Consider the following 24,737-nt stretch of genomic DNA (forward strand, 5'->3'; position numbering starts at 1 on the left):
TGTACTTCCTGTTGAGGCCAGTTAGGGAGAGCAGATACAAGTATGAAAGCTACTACACCTTGGCCAGGATGTGCATGTGAGAGAAACGGAGGAACATGGGGGCAGAGAGATGGAGCCCGAGAACGCCAGCCAGCTCAAGATGGCAGCGCAGCAGCACGTGTGAGCCAGGGATCTGCGGGAAGTGGGGAGGGATGCTGAGAGATGTTTACTTGCTATTCCATCAGTTCCTGTGTGTCTCTGGGGGAGCACTGGAGTAGAGGCAAGGGCCTGGCATTCTGGAGCACATGCAAACAGCCTTGAATCTGGAGCAGGGAAGGGCAGGAGACAGTTTGACCAAAGCCCTTCCCTGTCTTTTCTTCTACAGAACAATTTAAAGAGAACATGTAGAATGAAGCAAGAGTGAAGGTACCAAGGGGAAGTGATAGTTGGGTGCAGAGCTGTCGAGATCTGCAAGGAAGAGCCAGAGGAAGCCTTTACCCACGGGCTACAAGGACAGAGGCAGTGACAAGAAGGGGGGGCGCAGAGTGGGCAGTCCCCAGGTCAAGTGCCCCCACATGTGGGTTTGGGCTCCCTGGAATCTTCCTCCCCTACAGCAAGAGCCAGGAGCACTTTGTCTCTCCATTGCATTAACTAAAATATCTGCCCATGTGCCCAGCACCCATGTTCCTGCTATCCTCTCCCAAGGCAGTGAAATCCCCTGCAGAGAAAGGAAGCCACAGATCATCTTTGAATCCACAGCTCCTGCTCCAACACCTGGCACATCATTGGTTCTGGAAACATTTGTGGAATTGAATTTGCTGAAGTGCTGCTCACACTGAGGTGCAGTGAAATGTGTTGTCACCTTAAGGCCAGTAAGGATGGAGAAAGGGCGCATACCCCAGGGTCAGTGCCCTAGTTCAGGATCCCCAAGAGCAGACCCGGGGACAAGGACTTGAGTACGAGCAGTGGAAGAAACATCAGACACCAGGAAGGGACGGAGGAAGTGAGCAGAGCAAGGCAGGCTATCAGTAAAGGGAATCTTCTTGAGCCAGCTGACCATGTGAGCAAGTGGAGCTCACCCTGCTGGGGAAACTCCAGGAGCCCATGTTGAACACATACTTGAGGGAGGAGGGGACACACACAGCAACTCCCATCAGTTACTGGGTGTGTTCATTCATGGGCCTTCTGTATGAGTGGCATAGCAGGTTCCCGTGGGAAGAGAAAGCTCTTGGGCAAAGTGCAGGTGCCAGCAGCTGGAAGCCAGATGTATGTGCAAGGAAATGGTAACGGCAAGGCACTGGGCCTCACACCACCACCCCAGAGTTCAGCAGGTCTAGGGGGACGCAGGAATTTGCATCTCTAATGCATCTCTGCCCTCTCTACCAGGAAGGACAAAAGTGAATCACCAAAGACAACTTTAAACCCTATCAACCTAGAGATAGCACCAGAGTCATCTTACATAACAGACTTCACTAACTAGCCTGTGTCTACCATTAGTTTCCCATATATTTACCCTCCCATAATCTGCTGCTCTTTGAAGTCCAAAACCACTTTCCTTTGTCATTTATCTGCAAATTTTTTGTTCTTTTTTAAAGATGCTATATAAGCCGAGGTTTTAAGCCACCTCTTTGAGTTACTCTTTTTTCTGAATTTCTCTCATGTATGTATGAGATATACACATTAATAAACTTCTGGTTGATTTTCTCTTGTTAACCTGTCTTTTCTCACAGGGGGCTCAGTCAAGTACTTAGAGGGGTAGAAGGAATGATTATTTTTCCTCCCAAATGGAGACAAAGCCAGAGAGGTAAAATACACTTTTGTTTGGCCCTCTGCAAGAAAACTCTTCCCATCTTGCTGAAAGCCTATATCTTGGAGTTGCATGCCTGTGGCGATGGGACCATGTAGTACACTTCCCGGAACCTCTGTACCTGCTGGGGCCAAGGTTAAGGCCACTCACAGGATCCTGAGGATGCTGCCTTCCTAGCAGTTCTATCCAGGCCTTTCTCTCTAGGGGTGGCTAGGCAAACATCGGTCCCAGAAGTAAAGAGCACAAACAAATGTTTCAGAAAGGATCCAGCTTTTGGATACAGAACTGAATCTAGCTGGGGACCAGCCGAATTCAGGAAGCTGCTCCTCCTGATCTGACACAGAGCTCTGCAGCAGACTCCCTGCTCCTGCCACTAGGGCAGCCAAAGGCAGTGTTGCATCCCTTCCTAGCAGGCCTCAGAATCACTACATAGTGACCTTGAGATCCTCCTACTCTGTTCTGGAAAAGGCAAATCTTCCAGAAGACACCCCCCCAAACTAATTTCTATCACCTTACACTCATCCCACGTCTGTGATAACCAAAAAATAACAGGCTTCCTGTCCTCTGCTGCTAGTTTACAGTAAAAGCATAGGCTCACAGGAAAGAGAATCCTAAACAAAAACTGGTGCTTATTTCATGATACTAAATTTCCAGTTGAAACCTACACTGTCAGTTTCAGAAACTCAACCACTCATGACCCCTTAAGAGATGAGAGGAGCAAGGCTGGGAGACTGAGATACAAAATTTACCCTTCCCAGGAGCAGAGGCATCCTCATTGATCTTTTATGGTGATCACCCGTAGTGAAGAACACGACCAAGTCACATCCCCATGGTTCCATCTTGAAACCGGGGTCACTGCCACCCAACTCAAGCTGTTAGTCCTCAAGCCACTGCAGGTATCTGGGGCCCTCCACATTCAAGAGGCCAGCACAAGGGAACACTTATAAATATACGGTCAACACCCAATACAGGAGGTACCGTCATTTGTTGCAGTCCAGAGCTCCATGGTAAGGCAAAGAAAAGCTTCTCCCACTCGCAAATCAGAACATTTTTCCAGTTTCCCCAATGGGATGCCAAGTGACTCAGCATTGGCTCAGTGTGGGCACTATTATTGATGAGAGAAATCTTCTGCCTGGGTGATATACTGCATACAACACATGCCCAAAAACAGTGCCAAGTCATACCAGGAAGAGCAGGCAAATCCTTCACCTCCACTTCGAACACAGGCAAATCCTGTCTTAATGCAGAAGCTATTCAGTATCAGAAAGACAAAGCCCTAAGATCGTCTGAGATTTCCATCTAAGACTCAAGGAATTAGTAGGCAGAACTTCTCCTTTCTTGTTGACTATTAAAAGGCAATCAAATTGAGGACAGCAGAGAAAAAGGGCAAGAAAAAAAAAATTTTTTTCAAAAACAACCCCAGAGCCTTCAGCCGCATAAATGCCTTCAGCTTCCTAAATGGTGTCTTTGTGAGTCTACGAGCTCCGCCCAGAGGTCATTTCCAGAACTGCATGTTGGTTTAATTTGGAAAAAGAAAATCTGCATCTTCTGGGTTCCAGGGCCTGACATGCTTTGGGAAACTGGTGAAAATTCTCGGACAACATCCCCTCTTTCTTCCCTTTTATTAGCGGAATTTCCCTGAACTCTGAAATACAAGATATACTCAGGGAGCCTGGTGAGATCCAGGAGGAAAATTCCCTTTGATATTTGTACCTGTCAAGGAACTAGTTGAGTTCCTGGCAGGTTGAACTCAGCTCAAAGAAAGCGGAGTGTTCAAAGAGTACTTTTAGAAGAAAAAGTGACAGCTCTCATTGAAATAAAATATAAGACTGGAGAGCAATTCAGGGGTCAAACAGGAACATGTCTAATATTAGAACTGAGAATAATGTGCCTTCAGGAAGACCCATGGGCCACTTGCCTAGAAGACCTAACTGCAAGGTACCCACTCCTTTATGCAACTCAGGAGATCTCCCCCTGAGGCAACCAGTCATACTTCCCAAAAAACGGACTGCAGTCCCCAGAACATTCCGCTGGTATCTATCCATTCATCACATGCACACAGACCTCATCACTCCATCCCAGCCTCCACACGGATGACCCTCAGGCCACAAGGGGTCAGCCTAGGATCAAGAGTCCCCCAGTGCTCTGACCTCTCAACTGCCCAGCGCAAGACAAATTCTATTCCAGATATCAGAAGCTAGCCCAGCAAATAAATGGGGCCTTCAAAAACAACAATATGTTGGTGCCAAAAGTTTCATCTACCATCTGGAGAGCTTCTCATCACAGCCCGCATGCTCCTGCCCCCATCAGCTTGTGCCTTACATGACTTAAGATGGCTTTGACAGATCCTCAAGGGGGAAAAAAATCCCTTTGTCTTCTTCCAACACCTGCCACCCCCGGCCACCCAAGTTCTTTCTTCACTGCAAAGAGTGAACAGCCTTTCCATGTCTACTAACAAAAATATCTATGGTAATGTTTATCCATCTCAGGAGTATTAAAGCTCTAGAAAACATTCTTGCTAAACCTCTGCACGTTCTCATTTCAGTAAGGCTAAGCATTCCCAGAATGTTGCCCTCTTTGGTTTTTTTGTTTTGTTTTGTTTTGTTTAATAGACTTTATTTTTTTCAAGCAGTCATAGGTTCACAGCAAAATTGAAAAGAAAACACAGAGATTTCCCATAAAACCCCTGACCACACACAACGCATAGCATCTCCATTAACAAACTCCCCCACCAGAGTGGTATACATTTGTTACAATCAATGAACCTGCATTGATACATCATTACCACCCAGAATTCATAGTTTATATCAGGATTCACTCTTGATGCTGCACATTCTATGGGTCTGGACAAACGGACGACAACACGTATCCACCATTATGATATCACAGAGGGTAGTTTCACTGCCCTACCCTCTCCCTCTGTTTCTTGACCATAGGGCAAAAAGATCTGAACTCAGCATGACCCAGTTAGGACTCTAAGCAGTGTTCCCCAGGCCCACCGAGCAATAAAAATCACCAGGGAGACTGGCTAAAGTCACAAACATTCAAACTGCACCCTCCATCCACTAAATCAGACCTTCTGGGGAGGGGCCCAGAGAGCTATAGGGCATTTAGGCATCCCAGGGGATTACTATCATCAGCAAGACTTTAAAATACCTCTCTAAAGAAGAAATGCTCCTAGTTCAGAGTCTCCCAGATACAGGGCAGCATCCACTCAGCGTGCAGGAGATATTTCCTACCCACTTGAGCTCCACCTCCATCTGAATCCCTAGAATTCAAGATACAGCTGATTCTTCGTTGTTTAAGCAGCATGGCGGCCAATACCTGTCTTTCTTACTCCTTCAGCTTGTTACACAGTACCAGAAAATTGTACAAGGCCCACCAAGCGTCCACTTCTATTAGGAAACATTTTTGCATTCCTACGCCGTCGTCTACCACGGGTCTGTAGTTCATAAGCATGCTATCTGGATCATGAGAGCAACATGATGGGTTAGGAAAGTAGACCTGCTTGGTTGCAGGCAAGGATTTTCCCGAGGACATCTGCACACATCGTGCACAGAGCAGAAGGACACACATGGCCCCCCCACTGCTCTGCATTCTGCCACAGCCGGTGATGGTTTGCAGCAAAATTCACTGGGCAGCGGGCCACGTGGCTCTTAGAAACCGCAATAAAGAGAGGAGGAAAGGCTGGATTACAAGGTGTTTGAAACGCAGTTCGAGAAAGAAAAAAGTCGCATCTTATTTTCTCTTACCTGCTGGTGATGAAATCTATATATTCATCCCAAAACAGACACCTGACTCTGGGGTCGTTCGAAGTCAAGAGCTCAGTCAATATAAAAATCAAGTACACAATACTGACCGTGAATATCCATTACACCAAAAGTCATATACTTTTTCTTTTTTTTTTTTTTAATCAAAAGGAATTCTTACCTTTTCTTTGGCTTTCCTTTTTGTCCCTGTGTCCATCCACTCATTTTCTTTCTCCAGCATGTCAATAAAGGCCCAGCGAATACCCTCAATCAATTCCTCCATCTACAAGGAAATACCAAGAGAGAGGGGTCAAAACCAAGAAGCTCCAGACAAGGTTTTCTGGGCCACGAGAAATAGTTCAGTGCCAAACACGGTAGGAAACAGGTTCCTTTCAGCTTGACTCCAAGCTCTGGCAACACTTTTTCCCCCAGGAAAATGCTTTTCTTCCCCACCACTAGTAGATAACTAATCATTCCTTTGCAGAGAACAATTTGATGGTCCAGTTGTAAAAGGATTATATGGGGAAAGGAATTCACCATAGGTTATGACGACCTAAAAACTGACCTTTCTATACCTACTAAATTAAGCCATCCTTATCAAGGTAGCAACTAGTTTCAATAGTTAATAAGGATTTGAGAGAGATATGCAAAGGCATGGGCTCTGTGTTTCAGGCGGAATTACAGAAGCAAGTGACTGAACAGTTGAAGGAGATACTGTTAACAGGGAAAGAGGCAAGGGAGAGCCAGCACCCCAAGGGACTCTTTCCCAGTATAAATCAGACTTCTGTCAGGACCTTAGTTTTCCACAAATTTAGTGCCAGTGGTCACACCAAATGCTTGGCTGTTCTCTGTAATCGTCCTGCTCTCCTCTCTACTCCCTTGCACCTTAAAAAAAAGTCTTAGGTTATTTCAAACCTAAAATGGTAGGTCTGAAGGGGGCTGCTCCAGAAAAGCTGTCTCCTGAAAGACCTGTTCCAAAGTGTTTCAACAGTGAGACCACACACCCACACTAATGGTATGTTTGCCCTGGCTCTCCTTCCTGTGCCTATGGGCCAGCAGAGAGAACTAGGGAAAGAGAGATGCTAACGCTTGCCTTCAGAGGCCCACGCTGAGTAGTCTGGGGAGGTCTTGCCTGTTTCCCCCAAAAATTCCATTCTCTCACAGAGATGCTTTGATTTTCTTGATAGGACACTCAAGAAAGAATAAATACTAGGTTTGGTACCAGAATTAAAATTTTCACTTAAGATTAGGAGGTTGTAAATCCATTTTTAGTATTAATTCTAGAAGGAAAGTTTTGATGTTTCCTTGGTTCTATAATGAATTGTCGGCACAAAGCTCAAAATAATTTTTTTTTCTGTTTAATAAGTTTTCAGCTATGTTTTCAGTTCAATAACAGTTGTAAGGGAACCAGAACTGTAAATCAGTGGGCTGGGTTCCATCGTATGTAAATAAGAACAAACAGCAGATGGAAGGGGGTGGGGGGAACTTCACAGCTATTTTCTCCCAACTTAGTAAAAACATTAAGGGAAATCTCAACTTGGGATTGGGGCATGACTGACAACACGCATTGATAGAAGAGTTGTGGTTCTTTAAAATCATAAAGTCAGTGGTTCTCAAGCCTGTCGACACACTGAGATCTCTGAGGGGAGCTTTCAACAATCCTGAGGGCGACAAGTCAGGATGCTAACGTCACCGCGCCAGGGTGCAGCCTGGGCTGGGAGTTCCAAAAGCCCCCAGGTGAGCCTAATGCGCAGCCAGGGTGGAACCACACCTGTAGGGGCGGGGCACTTATTTTACAGCTAAAGAAGCTAAGAGTTGAGAGAGTCCATGATCTGTTCCAGTTCTTGCAGCTAGGGAGGATCAGAGCCAAGACGCAACCACAGAGCTAAATGACAGTTGTGAGCTCAGAACTTCCAGGATCAACAGAAGTGTGCCTCATACATGAGAGGCAAATGCCAGGGAAGTAAAAGGGAACCAGCCGAGAGATGTAGAAGTCACAATTTCAAACAGAAAGCCCACGCAAGGAGGATGTTAAAATGACAAGGAAATCTCCAGCGACTAGAATTTCTGCCTGTTCAGGCACCAGCACCCTTAAGTCTTTATATGACCTCATCAAGCGGCAACACCCATCAGCCTGCCCATGACCTTCACCTAAAAGCTGAAACAGTATCTTCCCAAGTTAACTAAGGAGGGGGCAATCAGGGTGGGAAAAGGTGGGTAAATTAATTTGAGAGAGACTGAGTGACCAAATCAACGGAAGCAGGTGATTAACTTTGTGTGGGGAGGTGAGCAAAGGACGGCAAATCAGATTACTTCCCAGGCTTCAGGCATGGGCAACTAGGTGAACGCTCCTGCCATTTTCTAAGACCGGGGATGCTGGAAGAGAAAGAGGGCTGGGGACAAAAGCCTCACCTCCATGCGATGATGGGGGCACGGGAAGTGGAGACAGCAAGTCTGGACAACCCGGTCAAGGAGTCTGTCTGCTATCAGAGAGCAAGAACCCCTGTCCCCTTCAAGAGTCCTTCTAGCTGGACTAAGAATCAAATTGACATAAGACAGGTTAATAGGAGAAAAACAAATTTAAGAGAGTAAGGGGAATCCCCACAGATGTGGACATTCCAAAGACAGGCAAGATGGGCACACACGTCATTCTGAACTAAAGACAAAGGGGCAGGGGGTCTGGGACTTTGGAGGAAAGGAATGCACTTCACGGGGCAGTAAGAAGAGCAGGTGTTTGGTAATTAGATGTTTGTCTTGCCATACACATGGGCCATTCAAATAAAATTTATCTCTGCTAATAACCCTCACTCTGGGAAAGACTCCCAACTTAGATTCTTCTCTGCTGTTAAGGGAAGGGCAGAAGTTTCCCTTGAGCCCATAGGGTCTCAAGTGCCTTCAGCTCAGAATAATCTCCATGCCAAAGCCACCCATCTTGGGGCAGGCTGCCCTTGGCTTCTACTCTGTGGAAGACAGAAAGCCAAAGTAAGGCAGAGGGAGATGTAGGGTTAAGACAGGAGACCGAGGGTTTGGGGTTTGTTGTTGTTCCTGCTGCTTCTGTTGCTGTGGTGGTTGACCATGTGAGAGATCTCACTGTGTTTAGTATCACTGGAAACTCCACAATAAGAAAACAACCAAAGTGATTTTAAAATGAGCCAAAGATGTAAGTCAATCAGAGAAAGACAATTATCATATGATTTCACTCAAATGGGGAATATGAGAAACGGTGCCGACAATCATAAGGGAAGGGAGGGAAAACGAAATGGGAAGAAATCAGAGAGGGAGACAAACCATGAGAGACTCTTAATCATGGGAAACAAACTGAGGGCTGCGAAGGGGAGGAAGGTGGGGGAATTGTTATATGCAACTGATGAATTGTTGAACGCTACAATGAAACTAATGATGTACTGTGTGGACTAACTGAATTTAAATTAAAAAGTAAAATGAGCCAAAGACATTAACAATCATCTCCCTAAGGAAGACATACACATGACAAGCACATGAAAAGGTGCTTCCTGTGATAGGTCACCAGAAAAATGCAAACTGAAACAATAAGCTACCACTACCCACCTACTAGAATGGCCCAAACCCACAACACTAACACCACAAAATGCTGGTGGGGCTGGGCAGCAACAGGAACTCTCAGTCACAGCTGGTGGGAGTGCAAAATAGCAGAGCCCCTTTGGAAAGCAGTTTGGCAGTTTCTTACAAAACTAAACATAATCTTACCATAGGATCCAGCAACAGTGCTCTTTGGTATTTACCCTAAATGAAGGAACTTATACCAACACAAAAACTGGCATAAGGATGTTTATAGAAACTTTGTTCATAATTGCCACATCTTGGAAGACCCAAAGATGTACTTCAGTAGGTGAGTGGATAAACAAACTGTGGTACTTCCAGACAATGGAATATTAGTCAGCCCTGAAAAGAAATGAGCTAGCAAGGGGTGCCTGGGTGGCTCAGTCGGTTAAGCGTCTGCCTTCGGCTCAGGTCATGATCCTGGGGTCCTCGGATCGAGCCCTGCATCGGGCTCCCTGCTCAGCGGAGAGCCTGCTTCTCCCTCTCCCTCTGCCTGCCACTCTGCCTACTTGTGCTCTCTGTCAAATAAATAAAATCTTTTAAAAAAATGAGGTAGCAAGTCATGAGAAGACATGAAGGAGCCTTAAATACCTATCACTACAGGAAAAAAGCTAATCTGAAAAGACTACATACTGTATGTTTCCAATAGGACATTGTGAAAAAAGGCGAAAACTATGGAGACAGTAAAAAGATCAGGGGTTGCCAGAGGTGTAGGGAGAGCAATGACCAGGTAGAGTACAGAAGATTTTTAAGACAGTGAAACTACTCTGTCTGACAGCATAGTGATGGACACAGGTCAGTGTGTATATGTATGTATGTATGTATGTATGTATGTATGTGTGTGTGTGTCTTCCCAAACCCACAGAACGTGTAACACCAAGAGTGAACCTTAAGGTAAACCAAGGACTTTGAGTGGTATGTGTCAATGTACATTTGTCATCAGTAAAAAAAAAAAAAAAAGAAAGAAATTCCCATTCTGGAGAGTAATGTTGATAATGGGGGAGATTCTGTATGTGTGGGGTTGGGGGGGCGGTTATGAGAAATGTCTGTATTTTCCCCTCAGTTTTGCTATAATCATAAAACTGCTGTAAAATAAGTCTTTAAAAAAAAAAATACTGAAAAAGGATTCAGTGAAGAGGAAGAGGTTGAAAATACAGGAGCTGGAACCTGAGAGGCAAAGGGGGACAGGAACCAGAGAATATATGGAAGGATTCACCTTAGACATGAGGAAGGATTATGAGAGAAGGGTAAAATGGTGGACAGGAATGCAGAAGAAGCTTTAGATTAGATGGTGGAAGGTTAAGAGTCTTCGTACAATGGTGTCTTTTCTCTATGAAATAAGAGCAAGATCTTCTACTAAAAGGAGGTTTCTCTAAAAAAATTCAATTTCTTCACATTCAGCTGTGTGCATCCTGGCAGCATGAACATATTGGTAGGAAGAGAGGTATTTACAGATGAGAACAAAGAGGGCAATGAAAGATTTGCTCTCAGTACCCTAGCCAACATGTGGTGATAACTGAAAGCACCTAAAGAATACATGAAAAGCTGAACGTGTCCAAGGAAAATACTTGGAGTAAAGAGTATAAAAACTAATCTGCTTTCACTATGGTTTAAAATAAATGACTTAAATAGAACAAAATAAGCACTACCCAAGCCAAAGAGATCTTTAGCAAATACGTATTTTGGAATTTGGGGACTTCTACAGAGAATCTTAAGATCATTTTGTCCCTATTCGCTTTGGGGCACTTTTAGGAAGTATGTAACTATTATTAAACTGAGGCTAGCACGCCTGGGTGGCTCAGTCCATTAAGTGTCTGACTCTTGATTTCAGGTCAGGTCATGATCTCGGGGCCCTGAGATCAAGCCCTGCGTCAGGCGCCAAGTTCAGTGGGGAGTCTGCTTAATATTCTCTCTCCCTCTGTTCCTCCCCCTACCTCTCTCCCTCCCTAAAAAACAAAGAAAAAATAAAATGAGGCTGAGTGCTTCCAGATACTGCTCCCTAATAAGCACCTTGGTTTTGTAGGTCCCTCCCTTGCCATCCCTGGGCATTCCAATGGCTCTCGAAGTCACTAACATTTTAAACATTTTGCATGGATGCTTAAAGCTCTCAGTCTCTACCCTGCTGAATGGCATCTCAAATGGAAATCTCTTAAGACGTGTAGGGGCCAAAGACAGGCTGCCCCAAAATGTACCACTTTAGCATACTGATTATTTTAAATAAAAGTTACAATGGGGCACCTGGGTGGCTCAGTCGGTTAAGCGTTTGCCTTCGGCTCAGGTGATGATCCCAGGGTCCTGGGATCGAGCCCCACCTCAGGCTCCCTGCTCAACAGGGGCTCTGATTTTCCCTCTCCCTCTGCCCCTCTCCCCCTGCTTATGCACGCTGTCAAATATATAAATAAAATCTTAAAAAAAAAAGTTACAAAAGAGCCTCCTCCATCCCCCTAAAAGCAGGAAATAAATCTCCCATGTGAAAGGTGCCACCCCTGTCCCAGGAGGTAAAGAGACATCCTTATCACCGGAGATGGGAAATTTAGAGTCGAGAAGGCTGTATAAACAACCCTTGTTACTTTTTACTAATTTACTACCCCAGCCCAAATTCTGTCTAGAATTTCTTACTATTGAAGCTCTCAAAGTTAAGTCTCCCTTGTCCTGTCAATTCCTCACAGATCTATCGTTTCCTTGTCTAAAAAGTACGAAAACTCACTGCTCATTTCTCTATGTCTCAATTTCCTTAGAGGGCCTCGGTGCACATGTAATAAAACTTGGGTTTGTTCTCCTGTTAATCTGACTCATTTAAATTCCATTCTTAGCCCAGCCAGAAGACCTTGAAGGACAGAGAAAGAAAATTTCCTTCCTTTCAAGGGCAAAAAGATTTCTGCCTATTGCCAAGATGCAGAATGACAAATAGTTGACTGTTGACTCAGGCAGCTTCCTTCTTCAGCTTCCTTTCCTTCTCTCCCCTCTCCCCTCCCCCCACCACCTCTGTCTTTTCTAAATCCCTATCTTGGTAACTCAGTCTCTCCATGGCCCTCTCACAGATGTCAAAACCCAAGCCATCACTTCCCTCTTGGCTTTCCTGTGAGCCTCAGATGGCCTTGGCCCTAGTCCTCTCAGGTGCCCCCCCCTCCGCATCCCCCCCCACCTGCCCCAGGCCCCGCCCCTTTACAGATTTACTCTAACATTTTCTGTGATACAGTGCTGAGCCACCCCAGCAGAGTTCTAGAATAAGTGAAATCTTTTATCGTGATTAATGTCATTATGGGTTGTCATGTCAATGCAAATAAAAGAAATAATGAGCTTAGCATGTTGGAACTAGGAAATCACTGAACACTTCTGATTTTTATCTTTAGACTTCTCCACAGCATCACATAATAACATCACCTTCAGTTAAACCATGTTCCCTGAGGCACAAAAGCCTGCTAGAGTTTCAAAATAAGAAAAGAGAAAGAGTATTTCTTCACCAAACCTTGACCTGATGCCCCCACCGGCCAACATGTAACATTAATAGAAATCACACCTAAGGTGGAAATCCTAAGTTTTCCATAGAAAATATTTTTTTAGACACAAAAATAAAAAACATACCAAAATTAACTCAATTGTTTTTATGGTAAAATATGCCGCATTGAGATTAAGGGCCCTCTAGGCAAAGCAGCATTTTCCTAAGCATCTATTTATTTCAGATCTCAGGGATCCACACTGAAAATACAGTTCATTTGGGGCACCTGTGTGGCTCAGTTGGTTAAGCGTCTGACTCATGATTTCAGCTCAGGTCATGATCTCAGGGTCGTGAGATTGAGCCCTGTATCAGGTTCTGCACTCAGCAGGGAGTCTACTTGGGATTCTCTCCCTCTGCCCCTCCCTCAGCGCCCATGCATGTGTACACTCTCTCTTTCTCTAAAATAAACAAAATCTTTAAAAAAAAAAAAAAAGAAAAGAAAATATAGTTCATTCAGTTGGTCTATGAGCAGCTGTTAGTTCTTTTCCTCAACCAGTGCTATTTAAAAGTGGTTCCACTTTTCAATCTTTGCACTGCAGGATTTTGCCCATAGTCATAGTTTCCTTCAAAGCTGTGTCTCTAGCAACAAAAAAATAATGCTACATGGCCAACACAGATCTTCCTCATACCCATGAATCCCCCAAATTTAAGCCCATACTATTAGGCTTATGATCAGAACAATACAGGTTGTGTGTTTAATTGCCATTTACATATATTTGGTCTCCACAACAAAATCTGGAAGCTTTGAAAATAGCAATCACAATTTAGATCAAATGAGATGATGGATATGTAAACTCAGGGATCACTGGCAAACCAACCCAAATGAGCCAATTTAGCATAAACATTATTTTGAGCCAAAAACAATCAATATCCAGCAGATTCAGGAAAAACTCTTTACCTCCTGGTCAACTGCCTGCTTATACCAAGAAGACAGCTATTCACAGAGATGCCTCTTTCCTAAGAAGCTTAACCTATGTCTTCCAAACATCTTCTCTACCTTTGTGCTAATAGTCTCTGTCCCCTTCATGTCCTCAGACTCCTCCCTTCTCCTGAGCTCAGATAAGCCTCCTGGTACCTCAATGTCTTCGGAATTTCATGGCTGTGTGGATTCCCCATTCATACAAAACTAAATTTGATTTTCTCCTGTTAATCTCTCTCATGTCAAGTGGATTCTTAGTTCAGATAAAAGGGCAAAGAAAATTCTTCCTCCCCAATGGTGGTGTAGTCAGCAAGACAATGACTCACTAGACACCACTCACACCAGACATGGCTACAGCAGAGATCCTTGAGACATCAGACAAACAGTTAGCAGAAGGCAAGGTTTCTTACCATGTCAGTCTCCCAGAATTCCTCTTTGTGGAGTCTGATGGAGCAAGAGTGGGAGAAGCCTCCTTCTCTCTCTCCAAATTTAGATTAACAGGAGAAAATACTTGTGGAACTCTTTCCTTGGGCTTAGCAACTCATTAGTTAAATCTGGTAGAGTACTCTGGTTTCTGATCCATTTCCTCCCACATATAGTCTTTGTTTTCCTTTGTGTCTTTTATGTCATTTATCACACAAACCTTGTTGTGGGTTAATGTGCACAGGAGGTAAAGGCTGTTGCTAAGGGACATCTTGGAAGACAAGGCCATAACACTGGTGGGGGGCACAGGTGGAGCACTTAAAAGCTGTTAGAGCGCTCTCCACCTAACTCAAAGTCTCCTGTATTGGGAGAAGTTGGTCACAGAATGGGTTAGATTGACACTAGGTCACCTGCCAACCTCAAGAAAACTTCAATGCAACAGGGTACACTGTAAAACAACACACAATCCCCAACCCGCAGCACATCCCTCCTAGGTATGAGTGTGGCTCCAAGAGACCCAAGGCTCAGCCTGAGCTATAATGTGCGTTTAAGACAAACCTTGCTGTGGATTATGATTTTTCCTTTTGTCGTATTCTGTGTCCTAAGAGCTTGGTTTTGTGACCAGTGAGAATGTTCTCTTTGGTCTCCACCATTCAGAGGGTGCCCTTACCAGGGTGCACCTTAGTGACCAAATAGAACAGGAATCTGAGTCCCTCTCTCTCTCCAGCTGTGCCCGCTCTCAGGGAAGTTTGTCATGAGAGGTTCTGGCCCAGAGGAACCCATCATCTCAACCTTCGTTGCTTGTCAGTGCAGGAAACTCCCCCCATTCCAGAAGCACCCGCCCCATGTCACAGATGAGCAGGTCTGTAACTGAAGGCATCTCACGATTTCGTGAGGACCAGAGACACAGTTTTCCCTATGCCATCCTTACTGCCTATGCAAGGCACACTTTTGCTTTCTTAGACTAATTTCGGGAGTAAACTTTTGGATCATGGGGACCGCCCTCTTTGGATGCCTCTTAAGTCTTCATTAAGCCATTGAAAGGATTATTGTGGCTTGAGTCGCTATTCACAGATCCTACTGGCCAATGGCCAGATGATGGAGCCTCTAAATTGGCTGTATTTAATGGAAAAATATACTTTATAGAAAGGTCTCAATTCTCTTATTAGTAAGATGGCTAGCCTTAAGGGACTCCCTGAAAAGATGAAAGAACAGAAATCAGGCTTAAGATTTAAAAAATATGTCCACATCCCATCTAAGTTCCATAATAAAAAAAAAAATAAATAAATCTAGCCTCATCTGCCCGTTGTAACTTCCCCTTCCCTACAAGATTTACAGGGAGCACTCCAGCCTGACCTCTAGGTTCAAAGTATACAGGTTGCTGGTGTAAAAGCTAAAAGCCAGGAAATGAACTTAACGACAGCACATGAGCCTGGCAGCAAGGCTTGGCTTTGCTTCTGCCTCCCAGGGCTCTGTCATCAGGCTCTGTCATCAGGCTCTGCCAGCCTCGGGCATTCGTCTGCGATGTCCTTTGGAGGTGTATCCTAGACGCCACGCCCCCACCCAAAGGATTCATGTCCCTGGACAGCAGCAAAACTTTTCAATTATAAAGTCCTTTTACCTCTGCTTTCAGAAGATCCTACCAAATTTAGAAAGGAATTAGAAAGATTAATGACTATTCACAACCCTTCACAGAGGAACCAAGACCAAACTTTAACCTACCCCTCCTACAAACGATCTGCAAAAGGCCAATATTCATGGGCCAAGGCTGAACTGTGCACCGGGGGGAAATAGGTTTTTCCTAAAAGGCTTTATACAGGGTGCCTGGGTGGCTCAGTTGTTAAGCCGCAGCCTTCAGCTCAGATCATGGTCCCAGGGTCCTGGGATCGAGCCCTGCATTGGGCTCCCTGCTCCGAGGGAAGCCTGCTTCCCCCTCTCCCACCTGCCCTGCTTGTGTTCCCTCTCTTGCTGTGTCTCTGTCAAATAAAATCTTTAAAAATAAATAAATAAAATGCTTTATACAGACTTGACAAAGGCCTAAATCTCCTGATTCCCATTTTTTAAAAATTTAAAAATTTTTTAAAGATTTAAAAGATTTGAGAAAGAGAGAATGGGCACGTTGGGGGGGGGGGCAGGAGAGGGAAAGAATCTTCAAGCAGACTCCCTGCTGAGTGCAGAGCCCCACAACACAGGGCTCGATCCCACATGATCCCTGAGATCATGACCTCAGCCAAAACCAAGAGTTAGAAGTTTAACCAAATGAGCCACCCAGGTGTCCCTCTTGATTTCCATTTTAGTTAAAAATTTCCTTAATATAAAAAAGCAAATTTAGTTTTAAAAAATGGGCCAGTCCCTTGATTTTCAGGCTGTGATCCAATTCTTTGGAGGATCAGAAACAACTGTGTGTTTTACAAACCTCTAAAAACGAGAAATGCAACTCTAGAAACAAGTCAAAGCACGCAGCTTTACCATTCCCCAAAACTCCCCTATTCTTCTCAAAATATTTGTAGATATTATAAAAGATCAGGATATTGGAACAAAATTGTCCTTCCCTTTTTTTTTAAAGGGCAAATTTTAAATAGCAATTACTCTGAAAACTAGAGAGAAAAAATTTTGCATTCTTTCTTTGTCCCTTGAAATTATAAAATTTACCATGTCTTTGAAATGTAAACACAGCCCATAATCACCTGAGACTAAAGAAAAAAACAGGTTAAGATGTCTTTTTTTTTCTTTTTTTTAAATACAAAGTGCTCAAGGGATTCTTGTGGCCAGACTCTAGCATCCCTGATAACCAGCAGACATGCTCCAAATCTCCACCCTGGAGAAAACTTGGATACTTTCTGTGTACCTTTATGATGTAAATTATACCTCCATCATCTCTACATGTAAGAGCCATTCCTCGAAATACAAACTTTAGGAAGAGTTTTTCATCAGAAAATAAAAAAGAGAGGGAGATATTTGGAAATTCTCTCTGATGAGGGAGCAGGCGGCTAGCTGAAGACAAAGCACAAACTGACATCCTGCAACCTCTTCCCCACCCCCCCACTTTCGGGTGGGACTCCTGTGACTTTCTTCCAGGGATCTCCCAACTATCCTAATGTTAATACCTTGCCAGAGGGGAAAACCACCTCAACTTGACTAGGGCAAGGCCTACATTATCTTGTAGGTCCTCTTTAGCATGTGAAAGTTCTTTTGAAACCTCCCTTTTCCTTACTTCCCCCCAAATCCCAGTATATAATCAGCCACTCCTCAAGACCCCAGTGCAGCAGCTCTGTCTGCCCATGGGTCCTGTCCCCGTGGCTTAATAAAACCACCATTTTGCACCAAAGACGTCTCAAGAATTCTTTCTTGGTTGGGTGCCTGGGTGGCTCAGATGGTTAAGCGTCTGCCTTTGGCTCAGGTCATGATCCCAGGGTCCTGGGATCGAGTCCCACACCAGGCTCCCTGCTCAGCGGGGAGCCTGCTTCTCCCTCTGACTCTGTCTCTTATGAATAAATAAATAAAATCTTAAAAAAAAAAAAAAAAGAATTCTTGGTCCTTGGCTCCAGACCTCACCCCACCAAACCTCACCTATATTCCAAAACCACATCGTCTCCACAAGTATCAGTAAAAACAAAAGCTAGAAAATTTTTTTGTCTCTTTGTTGTATGTGTCTCCACATACACTGTTAATGTAAGATATTGTCTCTACCTCTGGATGATTTTGCCGAAAATAACTTGTAAAAGAACTCTATGTAGTTGGTTTGAAGGCAAGCGCTTATAAGGTTGGGCATCTAACACTCAGATAGAAACTAACCCAAACGTTTTTCAAGTTCTTGTGATCGGGGAAAACATTCAGTATTAAAGCTTATTTAAGATTTTTGGTTTAATTAAATGGACGTATCTTCAGAGTCACCAGCATAAAATATAAAACTTATCCTGCCTATGTTTACTAAAAGTTGAACAAATTCATGTTCTCTCATTTACATTTACCAGGAAAAAAACTTAAAATAATGGCTGACTTTGTCTAATGCCTCATGAAGTTTGTTGGGTAATCTAAACAGAAGTGTTAAGAACAAGTAAATTAAACTGATGTAAATAAGACAAAAAGGGTTGTAGGTATATTTTTAAATAGCTTCCAAAAGCTACCAAAAGCTTTGGTAACCTGAAACTTTAAAGTTTTGGTAAGTTAAATGATAAGTTAAATTCATTTAACATCTAGATCATTTTCAAGTAAGATAAAACAATGAAGCCTTAAGTACTAAACCTAGGTTTACCTAACTTTTGTCTTATGACAGAGAAACTAAAGATAAATTTGGGTCTGTTAGTAAACATGTTTTGTGCCTTATTGAAAGACTGTACTATAAAGAAGTGCATGTTTCTAGAAATTATAAAATTTATTCATAAATTTGTCGATCTAAAGACTACTAGTATAACAAACAGTTCACAATAGCTTACTACTTAGTTTTCACTACAAATTAAGGTTTCTAAGAATTTCTAGGACTTCTAATAGACATAATTATAACTGCTGGAGATAATAAAGGGGACAACCCTGTATGCAAGCAAAATAAGATGTGTGTTTTTGGTAAGTAGTATAAGGAAAAGAAATACATTTTTGTTGAGGGGAAAAAAAAATTTTTTTTGTCCTAAAGTGAGGCTGGTTATTTAAAGAGGGAAAGTAGGACAAAATCTGAATGCAAAGAAGAAAGTTGTGAAAAGTTCATGGAAAAAAAAATTTGGAAAGAAATTTTATGTGTGGTTGGTACTGGCTAAGATTAGGATAAATTTAAGTAAATGGGTTTTAATATCAAAAATAAACCGGTGCAAAATTAAAATTTTGTCCTTGTTAAAAGGACAAAGTTTTCCTGAACTACCGGTCTGCTCTTAATAAGAAACTGTAAAGCAAACTTTTTCTTTGCCTTTAATGTTATCTGCCTAGGGGCACCTGGGTGGCTCAGTTGGTTGAGCAAATGCCTGGCTCGGGTCATGATCCCGGGGTACTGGGATCAAGCCCCACGTCCTGCTCCCTGCTCAGCGGAGAGCCTGCTTCTCCCTCTGACCTTCTCCCCTCTCATGCTCTCTCTCAAATAAATAAAATCTTAAAAAAATAAATAAATTTATCTGCCTAGAGAACTAAGATTATGTGTTTTGTCAAAATAATTTCCTATGCTTATCAAGCCTTTGATTACTTAAGAAAACTGAGTCTTAATGTATAAAGAGCTAAATTTTGCCCACAACTACGTAACAGTCTGCATTTGCCTTTGCAATCTTTTTATTGTCACTTTGGTTAAATGGATAATTATATATTGTTTCATAATAATCTGTGATCCTATTTAATCAAATGTACAAACACTTTAATATTTTTTGACATGCTTTCCAAAGTCAAATTCTAAAATAAAGTCTTCTGGCCACAATCTGGGGTATTACAAAGAGCCCAAAGAACGTTTCAAAGATTTTGTGAGACATTAATCAGGCTTATTTGGTATGTTAAATTACATGAGAAGCATTGTCAAATAAGTGGTACTAAACCCTCTTAGATTTTATTTGTGTAGATGTGTTATTAAGAGAAGTGTTCTAAAAATGGTATGAAACTCCTGGAAATTTGATGTCCTGGTATGTTATTATCTTAAAGTGTTGCGTGTCACAGACATAACCAAATTTCCTTGTCAATTGCATTGTAAAGAACTCTAATCAGATCTCTGACCATGGATATTTTTCTATCATTTAGTTACTGATTTACTCTGATGTTGTTACTAATGTGCTTCACCTACACTGAGACTCATAAAAAGAAGTCTGAGGACAAGTTTCTGATAAGCTTAAGATCACAAAACCTAACGATGTAAAAATTTCCAGAACTAATGGAAAAACTGGATTTAAGCAGAACAGTAATTAATAACATGGCACTGAATGAGCTGAGGCGGGTAACTAATTTTTATGACTTTGTTTAAAGCATTGCTGACTTTCCGTGGGGAAGCTGGTGCTAAATCATTGGAGACGACCTGCTTCTGGGTTGGGGTTTTGCACATCGCAGAGCAGCCCCCTTGCTGCGATCTATTGAAAGTCAGTCAGCCGTTGACACAAGGGTTTGTAAAAAACAAATAAATAAATAAAAACAATAGAATAATTCATTTAAAAGAAAGTAAATAAAATATAAACATTGCTGACTTTTAAAAAAAAATGCTTTGTTTTCCCAGATCTGAGGAAACTCTTCTCTTAAGCTAACTGACTTACAGCAGTTTGATAAAATACACCTTTGTCAACAAAATGAAACATTTATCTTTTTCTGCCTACCTAATCCCTCCAGAATTCAGCAGCTCAGGGAGTATTCCTATATTTTCATGGCAACATATTTACATAAGGTCAATAAGAATCCATTCTCCTTACGACATGACATAATTGGAAACATTGGTTATATTACCTGGGCTTTGACTGGAATGTCATATTTGAGAGAGACATGCATAGACTCAGATATGACCAGACAGCTTTAAGGAACTAAGGTTGACTTTATTGAATCAATAAAGCCCTTCGGGAAATGTCCGCCTAATACCTAGCTTACTAGGTGAATAAAGAAGGTCACTTCCTGGCAGGTACAAAAACCTCGAGATATTTGGGGGACCTCAAGAAGAGAGGAATTAACCTAAATCTATAGTCATTGCAGACGAAGTCTGATGGCAAGTATTTGGCTTGGCTTCTGGTCTCAAAAGGCTGTTAAAAGTTCAACCCCCTGGTGTCTGAGTAATTCCAGATTCCCACAAAATATGGATTCATTTTCCACTCCAGCTGCATTGGCCAAGCAGCTGCCAAGAACAAAGGCTGCATCTTCCGATACCTGGCAAACAAGTGCAGTACTGCCTCAAGAAGTGATTCCTTCTCTGAGATGCCCACAAGTACTTTTGGGCAGAAGCTTCCAGACCAAGTCAAGGAGCACCTGTCCTTCTCTGAGACTGGAGAGACTGCATGAAAGAATCTGGATGCCAGGAAGGAGGCAATGGTTTGGGCGGAAGTGGCTGCTAAGATTGCTAGGAAGCTAGAGAAACAGGAGAAGAAATGCGTGAAGAAAGAAAGCAACAGCCAGCTGCCAGCACCCTCAGGTCTTCAGAAACCAGCAGCAGTACCCCTGAGGAGTGTGAGAAGACAGGTGAAAGGCCCAAAAGAAAGCAAAAGCAGGGGCGCCTGGGTGGCTCAGTCGTTAAACGTCTGCCTTCGGCTCAGGTCATGATCTCAGGGTCCTGGGATCGAGCCCCGCATCGGGCTCCCTGCTCGGCAGGAAGCCTGCTTCTCCTCCCTCTCCCACTCCCCCTGCTTGTGTTCCTTCTCTCGCTTTGTCTCTCTCTGTCAAATAAATAAAATAAAAATCTTTAATAAATAAATAAAATAAAAAGAAAGCAAAAGTCCCAGAAGGTTCCTCAGGACAAAGGAATGGAAATCCCATCTGTCTCTGTCTCTTTCTCCAAACCCAAGAAAAAGAAATCTGTTTCCAGGGAGAACATGGTCAGTGGTGATCTTGAAGAGAAGGCTGGAAGGGCAAGTCTTCCCAAGAGGAAGAAATCTTTCCCTGAAGAGGAACCAGTTAATGATCCTCAAGAGGCAGGAAGCAGGAGTGTCCCCAGGAAAAAGAAAAAATTCTCTTCCAAGGAGGAGCTGCTCAGCAGCACACCTGACGAGGCTCCTAGCAGCAAGAGCCACAGCTCCAAGAAAAAGAGAAAGTTCCAGAAGCTATCCCTGGAAGATCCTAATAGACACTTCCCTGGTGGGGACATAATCCATGGTGACCTTCCCAACCCAATCCATCCCTTAGAGCCCAATAAAAACAAATTCACAGAGAAAAATAATAATAAAATGTAAAAAGTCCTGGGGTGCCTGGGTGGCTCTGTCGGTTAAGCATTCAACTATTGAATTCAGTTCAGGTCATGATCTTAGGGTCACGGGATCGAGCCCCGCGTCAGGCTCCGCAGTGCGCTTAGAATCTGCTTAAGATTCTCTCTCTTCCCCTTGGCCCCTCCCCCCCCAAAAAAAGTCGTATAGTCAACTACTATTCTTGCTGCACTTATGTAAATGATCACGCCAAGGTTTTTTGAAACTAGGCTTTTCACAAACAAATATTAATTAGACTATCTTTGGTAAACACGAGGGTGATTATATAGAGAAAATATGTTTCAATAACACTTTTGAATAAATATTAAACTCTAATATTGTTCATTATAAACTCACCTAGATCCTGATTCCTTCTAGTTTCCTCCAATGCCTGGCTACAACTCTCCAGACTAATGTTTTCAATTTTTCTCCCATCTTTCTGAGTTGGATTCATTTGAAAACTAAAATTGCCCTTTCTCCTAAAACCCTGCCAACAAATATGAATGACTTGATGTAAACTTCAGAGAAATCTCCAAAATCTCACAACAGGCAACCTTCACACCTGTTGCTCTATGGGCCTTTCAAAAAGATCACAAGACATTCAAACTACAGACTAGAAAAATCAGACTACCACTGCCTGCTCTCACTCTATCTAAAGATGCTTCAAGCTTAACATCTAGAAATCATCTCAACTAGCTATCCTCACACTCAAAGTGATTTCTAATTTGATCCAATCATTAACCACTGTCTTTGTACCCATACAAATGCCTCTTGTTTAATACCTGATGGCTTGAACCATGGGCCCAACTTTGAGAACACAGCTGTATCACTGCCTCCTAAAATGAGTTTAATTTAACTGACCTATTGTCAGGAGTATTCAACAAGATGGAACAACCTACCAACTCAATTTTTACTGTGTGAAACTTAAGGGAAGTTTTAGAGGAGGAAACCATAGGGGCCAAGGGCAGGCAGCCCCAAGATGGCCCACTCTGGCATGAACATTATTTTGAGTCAAAAGCAATCGAAACCTAGCACAAACAGGGAAAGCTCTTTATCTCTCCCCTGGACTGCCTGCTTAAACCAAGGAGACAGCTGTTCACAGAGATTCTCCCTTACTTAAGAAATTTATCTGCATAATGGGGCAAGCTTTGTTATCCAAACATCTTCCCTCACCTTCCCGCAAATGGTCTCCCTTCCCTTTGTACCCTCAGACCCCACCCCACTCCTGAGCTCATATAAGCCTCGTGTTGCTTGACTGTCTTTGGATTTTCATGGCTTTATGGATTCCCCATACTTATGAACATAAATTTGATGTATTGCTGTTAACCTATCTCATGTCAATTTGATTTGCAGTCCAACAAGAAGGACCTTAAAGGGCAGAGGAAATTCTTGCTCCCTGACATAAGCAAACTTAAGTGTTCTACAAATTTTAAATTATTAGTTTTATGATTTCATAGCTCCTGTGATATGTTTTTCAGATATTTCACATATAGCAGATGCTCAATAAATACAAGTTGATTTAAATATTTGTTATTTATACTGTAACTATTCATTAAAATGAGTTTGAATTGGCTCCTGGTAAAAATAGAACAATGGGATGAAAATAAGTAGTAAAGAAGAGACCCATATTGAGATGGGAGAAGGGGTTAAGCCGGAAAAACTAAGGATGGTTAGAAAATGCTGAGGTTTCTGGCAGCCAAGCAAGCTAATAAAACAAATCATACCAGTTTGTTGGGATTAACAAACTTGCATAGCTATTAAATATGTTGGCAAAAGAAAAAAAGATTATCAAGTTATTAGGGCCACAGACATGCTATAAAGCATATTGGTCGGTGGTGCAAGAGTTTTGCACGTCCTTTTATCAAAAACCTTAAGACTCGGGTGGAGATAATAAGGAGTAAGATCTTATTTACTAGATATGAACAGAAAGACTGTGTTCAAATTTTATAACTTGTCTTTTCCTGTTTCCTACTTTCCCGCTTTAAGAGGGAATGAAGCAGAGACTAGAATATTTAGAAATCAACCAGTCTCATGATGGTCTAAACTTCGGCTGTGGGTAAACTTCCCCCAGCAAGGAACTGCCTGGTCACTTCTAAAATTCAGCTCTGTTGGAAGGTGTAAATGTTCTTTTTCAGTGAATGAATTTTTAGTACAGGGTCTTCTCAGTCCACAGGTCTGATCAGATCTGATTGACAAGACTGTGGCCGATAATGAGGGGCAAAGGCAACAGTGTCCAATGTTATCCAAGACCAACAAGAAAGATGGGCCAAATGTGTCATGATCGTGGTAACACACTCAAAGCCAGAGGTAAGGGCAGTGTCCACACTTTTTTCAAAAGAATTCCCTATGAGCTATCTAAATTACTTGTTTTGCTAGATTTCATTTTGCCAAAGGTTGCTTAAAAAGAGCTGTCAGGACTGGGGTCAGATGATGAGCTTTGCTGTAACAAGATTTAGCCCATAGAGAGTTGTGAAACCCGGATCTGTTCTAGGAATTATATTTGGCTCCTTGAGCTGTTTCCTGAGACTCTCCTACGAGCCAGGTTTAGCATTAAATGATAGGGCAGGTTCCAGAATGTTGCCACAACACCAGTATTAAAAGGACCTTTTCCCAAGTGAAAGCTACTATAGTGGGTATGTATGGAGGATAAGGAACAGCAATAACCCTCAGGCACCTCCCTCACTCTCACTCTTTAGAAATTAGAAAGAAGAGATTTCAAGGAAGGAGAGCAGCCACAGTCTATGCCAGGACTTTGATGGTATGAATTCCGTCATTAGGATTCATCCTAGGCATGTAGCTAATAGTATACTATACAGTATACTGTATAATAACAGTACCTCACAAGCACTGGGCACTTACTACGCACCAGGCGTTGCGCTAAGTCTTCTAGGTGGATTACCTCGCTCAGTCCTCCCCACAAACCTCAAGTAGTCTTTGTATCCCTATCTGT

At 42.8% G+C, this 24,737-nt stretch overlaps 1 protein-coding gene across 1 annotated transcript in view; it reads right to left on the reverse strand.

Moving 5' to 3' along the window:
- The window catches only part of PHEX (phosphate regulating endopeptidase X-linked), a 211,700-nt gene that overhangs the window by 109,369 nt on the left and 77,594 nt on the right, over positions 1-24,737 (reverse strand). Inside the window, exon 12 of the mRNA XM_028122607.2 lies at positions 5,717-5,818. Within this exon, the coding sequence (XP_027978408.2) occupies positions 5,717-5,818 (102 nt within the window). The remainder of the gene's footprint in view (positions 1-5,716; positions 5,819-24,737) is intronic.

Source organism: Eumetopias jubatus, unplaced genomic scaffold (assembly GCF_037043125.1).
Source record: "Eumetopias jubatus isolate StellerSeaLion01/CBP00866 unplaced genomic scaffold, mEumJub1_p1.0 scaffold_11, whole genome shotgun sequence".
NCBI lineage: Eukaryota > Metazoa > Chordata > Mammalia > Carnivora > Otariidae > Eumetopias > Eumetopias jubatus.